The sequence below is a fragment of the Oncorhynchus clarkii genome, chromosome 20 (assembly GCF_045791955.1).
Source record: "Oncorhynchus clarkii lewisi isolate Uvic-CL-2024 chromosome 20, UVic_Ocla_1.0, whole genome shotgun sequence".
NCBI classification, from domain to species: Eukaryota; Metazoa; Chordata; class Actinopteri; order Salmoniformes; family Salmonidae; genus Oncorhynchus; species Oncorhynchus clarkii.
The window spans coordinates 39,645,522-39,655,145 of NC_092166.1; the positions used below are offsets into that span (position 1 = coordinate 39,645,522).

Genomic DNA, 9,624 nt, shown 5'->3' on the forward strand with positions numbered 1-9,624 from the left:
TGAGCACCTGTTACGTAGGTTTTCTAAGAGGTTCCAGTAACCCAACAAGCTTACCTGATCTCTTACCTGAGCTCCCGTATTGTGCCACTAACACAACCTAAAGATACATCATACCACCCACCCACTCTTATCTCCTCTGTGGTCATATAAGACTTGTGAAGCTGTATAGTATGGATTTGCATCAGGTAGCCGTTGAGGAGATGCTGCCCAGGAGCCCATGGAGTGTTGACCAATCTGTTAATGATTGAGTTGGCCTTCAACACTGCTGCAACCGGTTGCTATGCAGGTGGAGAGAGGGGATAGCTCGGTTGCCAGAGTAGAAGCCCAAGGCAAGACGGGGCTGCTGTAAATAAATATATCTCACAGTTACACAGGTAATTCATGTGAAAACAGTACATATTTACATTTTCTTTATTATACCAACCTGGCACAAATGCCCTGCAGCAAGGTTCATTAAATGTGGGGACCTTTAGCTGACATTTTGAAATAATTATCAGAGCTGATTCGAGGCCAATGTTCTTGCCTAATTTAGAATGGCTAATTTAGAAGCACATAATTGGTCAAAGAACTTTCCATACTGTGCTTCTGATCCTTCCCCTTGATAACGCTAGAAACTGAGGCCATTTGAATGGGTCTGCACACACGCGCGCGCACACACCCACACACACATGCACACACACACACACACACACACACGCAATCACACACACACATTGAACTCAAGGATTTTCTCTCTTCCTCACATCCAGAGACGATGGTTGGCCTGAGAAACCGGTCCACGTGGGCCCCGCTTCTCCTCAAGGCCTCCTGCATCAAGTCCTGTGCCAACGGCTGCTCCCTGGGCATCACCGCACATCTCACCTACGCCAACACAGACACCGAACCTGTGGAGGGTGAGGTCACACACTGATGTCATGGGGGGAGGGGGGATTTTGGGCCTTAGCAATCGGTTAGTCACATATCAAGCCACAACATCTATAGCCAGATCTAGTCTTGGTCTTGTCTTTCTGTAATGCAGTTCTTCAACTGCTGTCTGTTGTCCTTTATTCAATGCCCCTTGCACCTTCCCCCCACCCCTCTCCCCCAAGGTGTGTTTGTGTACCCGCTGGGGGAGAAGGAGGTGGTGGTGGGCTTTGAGGCGGTCATCGCCGGCCGCATGGTGGGAGTTCAGATCCAGAGTCGGGGGAAGCTGGAGGATTGCTGTCTGGACTGCTGCCCAGGATCGGGGCTTGACGGCCAATGTGGCAACGGACGGGAGTGGGGCTGCTGCGGGGGATCCAGCCTGGACATACAGTGTACCAACGGTGAACAAAGGGGGGAAGGAGAGATGTACGGCAGAAGGAAAGGAGGGAGGGATAGATGGGAGTGGGGCTGCTGCGGGGGATCCAGTCTGGACATACAGTGTACCAACGGTGAACAAAGGGGGGAAGGAGAGATGTACGGCAGAAGGGAAGGAGGGAGGGATAGATGGGAGTGGGGCTGCTGCGGGGGATCCAGTCTGGACATACAGTGTACCAACGGTGAACAAAGGGGGGAAGGAGAGATGTACGGCAGAAGGGAAGGAGGGAGGGATAGATGGGAGTGGGGCTGCTGCGGGGGATCCAGTCTGGACATACAATGTACCAACGGTGAACAAAGGGGGGAAGGAGAGATGTACGGCAGAAGGAAAGGAGGGAGGGATAGATGGGAGTGGGGCTGCTGCGGGGGATCCAGTCTGGACATACAGTGTACCAACGGTGAACAAAGGGGGGAAGGAGAGATGTACGGCAGAAGGGAAGGAGGAAGGGATAGATGGGAGTGGGGCTGCTGCGGGGGATCCAGTCTGGACATACAGTGTACCAACGGTGAACAAAGGGGGGAAGGAGAGATGTACGGCAGAAGGGAAGGAGGGAGGGATAGATTGGAGTGGGGCTGCTGCGGGGGATCCAGCCTGGACATGCAGTGTACCAACGGTGAACAAAGGGGGGAAGGAGAGATGTACGGCAGAAGAGAAGGAGGGAGGGATAGATGGAGGGAAAGGATGGAGAGAGCGAGGGAAGGAGGAAGGAAGGAAGGTAGGGATGGAAGGAGGGAGGTAGAGATAGGGCTGGATGGATAGAAGGAGGGAAGGAAGGAGGTAGAGATAGGGCTGGATGGATAGAAGGAGGGAAGGAGGGAGGTAGAGATAGGGCTGGATGGATAGAAGGAGGGAAGGAGGGAGGTAGAGATAGGGCTGGATGGATAGAAGGAGGGAAGGAGGGAGGTAGAGATAGGGCTGGATGGATAGAAGGAGGGAAGGAGGGAGGTAGAGATAGGGCTGGATGGATAGAAGGAGGGAAGGAGGGAGGTAGAGATAGGGCTGGATGGATAGAAGGAGGGAAGGAGGGAGGTAGAGATAGGGCTGGATGGATAGAAGGAGGGAAGGAGGGAGGTAGAGATAGGGCTGGATGGATAGAAGGAGGGAAGGAGGGAGGTAGAGATAGGGCTGGATGGATAGAAGGAGGGAAGGAGGGAGGTAGAGATAGGGCTGGATGGATAGAAGGAGGGAAGGAGGGAGGTAGAGATAGGGCTGGATGGATAGAAGGAGGGAAGGAGGGAGGTAGAGATAGGGCTGGATGGATAGAAGGAGGGAAGGAGTGTATCAGAAGGTATTTTTCATTTCTAAAAGCTTAGGGCATAACCCACAGACAGTGGTGGAAAAAGTACCTATTTGTCATACTTGAGTAAAAGTAAAGATACCATAAAAGATAACGACTCAAGTGAAAGTGAAAATCACCCAATAAAATACTTTAGTAAAAGTATTTGGTTTTAAATGTACTTTAGTGTCAAAAGAAAATGTAATCGCTAAAATATCCTTAAGTATCAAAGTAAAAGTATAAATCATTTCAAATTCCTCATATTAAGCAAACCAGACGGAACGATTTTCTTGATATTTTGATTTATGGATAGCCAGGGGCACACTACAACACATCATTTACAAGCAAAGCATTTGTGTTTAGTGAATCTGCCAGATCAGAGTCAGTATAGATGACTGGGGATGTTCTCTTGATAAGTGAGTGAATTAGACCATTTTCCTATCCTGCTAAGCATTCAAAATGTAGTTAGTACTTTTGGGTATCATTGAAATGTAAGGAGTAAAAAGTACATTAATTTCTTTAGCAATGTAGTTTAGTAAAAGTAAAAGTTGTCAAAAATATAAAAGTAAAGTACAGCTATCCCATAAAAGTACTTAAGTAGTACTTTAAAGTATTTTAACTTATGTACTTTTCACCACTGCCCACAGATTCTGTTTGGTCCTATTTCATGTTTTCATTTCTCTAACTTTCACGAAGTAATCTTTAATCAGTAGAGAGACAACACAGGGACTCAGGTACACCAGGGACTAAGGCACACCAGGGACTAAGGCACACCAGGGACTAAGGCACACCAGGGACTAAGGCACACCAGGGACTCAGGCACACCTGGGACTAAGGCACACCAGGGACTAAGGCACACCAGGGACTCAGGCACACCAGGAACTAAGGCACACCAGGGACTCAGGCACACCAGGGACTAAGGCACACCAGGGACTCAGGCACACCAGGGACTAAGGCACACCAGGGACTAAGGCACACCAGGGACTCAGGCACACCAGGGACTCAGGTACACCAGGGACTAAGGCACACCAGGGACTCAGGCACACCAGGGACTAAGGCACACCAGGGACAAAGGCACACCAGGGACTCAGGCACACCAGGAACTAAGGCACACCAGGGACTCAGGCACACCAGGGACTAAGGCACACCAGAGACTAAGGCACACCAGGGACTAAGGGACTAAGGAACACCAGGGACTAAGGAACACCAGGGACTAAGGCACACCAGGGACTAAGGCACACCAGGGACTAAGGCACACCAGGGACTAAGGAACACCAGGGACTAAGGCACACCAGGTCTCCTCTGTGTGTCTGACCTGATTGGGAGTTTTCAAATACCACATCAGTCTCATTCCTGTTCCCCACCCCTTTGCTTCCCCTCTGCCTCCCAACTCTCCCTCAGCTGCCATTCTATGTGATCGTTTTATTGATAGTTTTATTGGGCGGCATGTAGCGCTTGGGTGTTGGGATAATAAAAGAAAGGCCGCTGGTTTGAATACCGAGCCGACAAGGTGAAACATCTGTAGATGTGCCCTTAAGCAAGGCACTTGACCCTAATTTGCTCCAGGGGCGCCGTACTACTATGGCTGACCCTGTAAAACAACACATTTCACTGCACCTATCTGGTGTGTGACAGTAAACATTTTCCCTGTTAGGACAGCAGAGTCCCTGTTAGGACAGCAGAGTCTCTGTTAGGACAGCAGAGTCCCTGTTAGGACAGCAGAGTCCCTGTTAGGACAGCAGAGTCCCTGTTAGGACAGCAGAGTCCCTGTTAGGACAGCAGAGTCTCTGTTAGGACAGCAGAGTCCCTGTTAGGACAGCAGAGGCTCTGTTAGGACAGCAGAGTCCCTGTTAGGACAGCAGAGTCCCTGCCAATCTTCTGAAAGTGTCTGAAACTCTAACTCTTCAGCATCTTCAGCATCTATCACCATAATAAAGCTGTCTTACCTCCCCCTCCCCCAAAAAAAGACCTTGCACTTGTCTTTTCCACTAGCACTAACTTAGCTGATAACTTCTTTACTGAGGGAAAATGTATTAACTAAGACTGCGACATGTGGTCGTTTCGCCTATCCACTGTATTGTAAGATGAAGGCACTAACTGTAAGTGGCTCTGGATAGGAGTGTCTGCTAAACGACAGGAATGTAAAGTTGTACCTAATACCCTGCTCATCCAAACCAGCCGCTAAAAGAAATCAGTTAGGCTTTTACTGAAGAGTCTCAAGCTAATCCATTTAGTGAGACCGCCCACCCGGAGACATGCCATTAGTCTCCCTCTCGTTCAGAGAGACCTCCTACCTATCTCTGAACGTATCACAACACCCAGGCATGCATTCCTATTATGAATCCTGGAACTCTCTTTATACATCACTTTGTAGGCTATACATTTAGAACTGTAGAAGAGTAAAGAATCTCTACCAGAATAGAAATGCCCTTTACCTCATTCATTTGATTCATTTAACAGAATGGTATAATCTTGTAGGATGGGGCAGAGGACTGAAGCTAAAAGGATTTGTCGTCTTGCCTCTTCGTGAAATGGCTTTCACTTAGTGTAAAAAAATGTATCGACTTGAAGTGAATGTTAGGATTCTATTCAATCCATGGAACCATGCACTGACCATTTTTTATCTGAATCTCTGTCTTTTAGGCCATCTCATCCTGGATGAAGACTTGGAGCGAACCACCTTCGTCGTAGGCACAGGGGTCATTGGCTCGATGGACATAGTATCTGTCATCATAAGTACGACCGTGGAACTCCCCACCTTGAAGAGTGGCGCGATCCGCCTGGTCTACCCCACAGTACTCACTCCCATCGCCACAGGGCGGGTGACTGCAAGCAAAAGCGAAAATGGGGTGAAATCAGACGAAACAGGGTATTTCCCTCCCCCTTGAAAATGATCTGAATGTTGGGTAGTTTGATGTCAATAAAATTCATTCAATTCAATAAAAACAACCAAAAGGTCATGTGTAATTCAAACTCTGGTGCTTAATATTCCCCCCCCAGACCCACCAGTTGTTTTGGAGCCACCTCAGGGAAACAGGAGAGGGTTTTGGGTTCGGAGCAACAGTGTGCCCATGCCATCTTCAACAGCCCTGCCACCAACCTGGCACCCTATGAGCTCAACTTCCAGCTGCTGGTCCGAGGGGCATGCCTGCTGGCTGGTATACCCATATTATATACCCATCTATCGGCCCACATTTATTTACCCAGGAAGTCCCATTGATGTCAACATACCTCTTTCCCACGAAGTAGCTTTGCTATTGTAGCAAACAGCAGGGCAGGGAAGTGAACCAGGGTCACTGGCATGAAAGGCCTACGCATCATGCAAATAGGGTTAACCCATTTGGTGGTAATTGTAACTTGGTTCATATAGGCTTGATACACTGCCCCCTTAGAACAGAAAAGCACATCCCCGTGCTTCGGCCCCTCACAGCCCCCTCACACTTCTGGGCCGTGCAATTCCGATGGCCTTACTGCCGCCATCCCACTTTTGACACCAGTGTAGTAAACGGACGGGCAGGGAAGCAAACCCGGGTCGCTGGTGAGAAAGGCAAACACCCTAGGCATCGTGCCACTTGGCTCATATAGCGAGGATCACTACAATATCATCCCTATCTCCTCCTGGTTTGGTGACGCAGAGTTCTTTGAGTACAGCAAACACTTGAGTGGGTGGGAGAAACAGCTCTTTCTATCTTTTCCCTGTCTCCTGTAATGATATAGTGACAGATACAATTGGCCCTGGGAATTAGGCTAGTCAATCAGATTGGGCACTAGGAGGGCCTGTATGGGAGTGGAATCACTCCGGCCTGTCTGAGAGGGAGCGTACCCTTTCCCCAGCCCCTTCCTCTAGCTGGCCCCTACCCCTATCCCCTTCACCTAAGTGTTGTTGTTGAACTGGGCTTCTCTTGTCCCTTTCTCCTTCCCAGGTCTGGAAAGCCCTACCCATGCACTCAGGGCAGATGCAGACCCCAGCGCCCAGAGTGCTTCCTCCACCTACATCACCCTGGCACAGGAACACCCCTATGACAGACACATAGAGATCATACTGCACCTCAGCGGTGAGAGAGAGTGTCTGTGTGTGTGGTTGTGCATGTGTGCGTGTGTGTGTGCGTGTGTCACAATAGTCTCTGATGGCCTCCTTCCTTATGTCACTGATCATGAGTTCTGTCTCCAAACTCTCTACTCCAGAGCCTCACAGCCCATTGGTCATCCTGGAGAGGGGTCGGCTCACCTTCAGCCAATACGAGCAGCAGATCTGTTCCCGCCGCGACTTCATTCGCTGTGCTCGCAAAGAGCTGGAACCAGAAAAGAAGGTGAGCTGGACCGAAAGCGAAACAATCAGTGGGCGCAAACAACAGTGTGTGGCTTCATTATATTTCCTTTAAACTATTTACCCAACCCAGTACCCAGCAAATAGCCTTTCATGTCCTTATAATACATCTATACATTATTTGGATGAACACACAGTATATTCTGGCTGTATCTGTTTTTTTATTGTCTAATAAATTCTATCAATCAATCCTCCTGTACAGTTGGAGTTTGTGAGAAAGCGGTACCACAAGGACATCCTGAGCAGCCCGGTCCTGATGCTCAACTTCTGTCCTGACCTGCTGTCTGAGCCTCCAGAGCTGCACCGTGCCACCAGGGAACTGCTCTTCCTCATAGACCGCAGCGGCAGCATGAGCGGCATCAACATCCACCGCATCAAGGTGATGATGGAGAAAACACATAGTGAAGAGGAAGGGATAAAATTACGCCTGCAGGTGAAGTCGGAGGTTTACATACATCGTATCCAAATACATTTAATTAAACTCCGTTTTTCAAATTTCCTGACATTTAATCCTAGTAAAAATGCCCTGTCTCAGGTCAGTTAGGATCACCAATTTGTTTTAAGAATGTGAAATGTCAGAATAATAGTAGAGAAAATTACTTATTTAAGCTTTAATTTCTTTCATCACATTCCCAGTGGGTCAGAAGTTTACATACACTCAATTAGTATTTGGTAGCATTGCCTTTAAATTGTTCAACTTGGGTCAAACGATTCGGGTAGCCTTCCACAAGCTTCCCACAATAAGTTGGGTGAATTTTGGCCCATTCTTCCTGACAGAGCTGGTGTAACTGAATCAGGTTTGTAGGCCTCCTTGCTGGCACACGCTTCTGCCCACAAACTTTCTATATGATTAAGGTTAGGGCGTTGTGATGGCCACGCCAATACCTTGACTTTGTTGTCCTTAAGCCATTTTGCCACAACTTTGGAAGTATGCTTGGGGTCATTGTCCATTTGGAAGACCCATTTGCGACCAAGCTGTAAATTCCTTACTGATGTCTTGAGATGTTGTATCAATATATCCACATCATTTTCCATCCTCATGATGCCATCTATTTTGTGAAGTGCACCAGTCCCTCTTGCAGCAAAGCAACCCCACAACATGATGCTGCCACCCCCGTGCTTCACTGTTGGGATGGTGTACTTCGGGTTGCAAGCCTCCCCCTTGCAAGCCTACGATCTTTTCCCCCATGTGCAGTTGTAAACCGTAGTCTAGATTTTTATGGTGGTTTTGGAGCAGTGGCTTCTTCCTTGCTGACCGACCTTTCAGGTTATGTCGATATAGGACTCGTTTTACTGTGGATATAGATACTTTTGTACCTGTTTCCTCCAGTATCTTCACATGGTCCTTTGCTGTTGTTCTGTGATTGATTTGCACTTTTCTCACCAAAGTACGTTCATCTCTAGGAGACAGAACGCGTCTCCTTCCTGAGCGGTATGACGGCTGTGTGGTCCCTAGGTGTTTATACTTGCGTACTATTGTTTGTACAGATGAACGTGGTACCTTCAGGCATTTGGAAATTGCTCCCAAGGATGAACCAGAGTTGTGGAGGTCTACAATTTTTTTTATGAGCTCTTGGCTGATTTCTTTTGATATTCCCATGATGTCAATCAAAGAGGCACTGAGTTTGAAGGTAGGCCTTGAAATACATCCACAGGTACACCTCCAGTTGACTCAAATGATGTCAATTAGCCTATCAGAAGCATCTAAAGCCATGACATAATTTTCTGGAATTTTCCAAGCTGTGCCAAGCTGTGCTTCTGGTTACGACAGTGCAGTAATATCTAACAAGTAATCTAACAGTTCACCAACAACTACCTAATACACACAAATCTAAAAGGGGTGAATGAGAATATGTACATATAAATATATGGATGAGTGATGGCCGAGCGACATAGGCAAGGTGCAATAGATGGTATACTAAACCCATGTCTACTTCCTGTCCCAAGGAACCAATGGTGGTAGCTCTGAAGAGTCTTCCTCCAGGCACCATGCTCAACATCATAGGCTTCGGCACCACCATCAAAGCCCTGTTCACCACCAGCAAGCTCTGCACAGATGTAAGTACTACGTCAGAGCTCAAATGAATAGTTGACCCTAAAAAGTCAAAGTTTGTCAGATGCTTTCACACCTCAAAGAATTAATCTATTATTGACTTGCACTGATATTCCCCACAATCTGTTATTGTAGATCCATATATATGTAGATTGTAGATCCATATATATGCATTAAGATAAATCTGCAGGGCTCAATCGCCAAATGAATGTGAAGTATACTGTGTAACCTTGACAATGGGTCTCCATTTGCTGAACAACCATGAGCTTCCATCCAACCTTACATGTATGAAGATCTACAAACCATGTTAAAGTGAAGAGCTTTACATGCTCAATCAGACAAGGTGTTCTCAGCAGGACCTTGATGAACTTTAAAAAATAAATCACTTGTGGACCTTCTGTCCTGTCCCCCTCTCTGTTCCACCTCATTCAGAGTCCAGGTCAGCTCACACCAGGGTTGCCCTAGCAGCTGAGTATCAGGTTTTAGCCAGACCAGGGCTGTGCAAGGACAAACTGCAGTTAAACAACATATGGTGACCTTTCATGCATATTACAATGAGAAAAACGAGGATGAGCAATAGCCACCTAACCTGTTCTCTCTCCCTCTCTCTCTGTCTGGTTTAATTAATC

The 9,624-nt window shown here is 47.6% G+C and overlaps 1 protein-coding gene across 1 annotated transcript in view; it reads left to right on the forward strand.

Moving 5' to 3' along the window:
* Positions 1 to 754: 754 nt before the first annotated feature.
* LOC139377423 (von Willebrand factor A domain containing 5B2) overlaps positions 755 to 9,624 on the forward strand; it is a 19,784-nt gene continuing 10,914 nt past the window's right edge. The window contains exons 1-8 of the mRNA XM_071120454.1: positions 755 to 893; positions 1,089 to 1,304; positions 5,259 to 5,484; positions 5,616 to 5,773; positions 6,539 to 6,670; positions 6,801 to 6,925; positions 7,145 to 7,321; positions 8,890 to 9,000. Of these exons, the coding sequence (XP_070976555.1) occupies positions 755 to 893; positions 1,089 to 1,304; positions 5,259 to 5,484; positions 5,616 to 5,773; positions 6,539 to 6,670; positions 6,801 to 6,925; positions 7,145 to 7,321; positions 8,890 to 9,000 (1,284 nt within the window). The remainder of the gene's footprint in view (positions 894 to 1,088; positions 1,305 to 5,258; positions 5,485 to 5,615; positions 5,774 to 6,538; positions 6,671 to 6,800; positions 6,926 to 7,144; positions 7,322 to 8,889; positions 9,001 to 9,624) is intronic.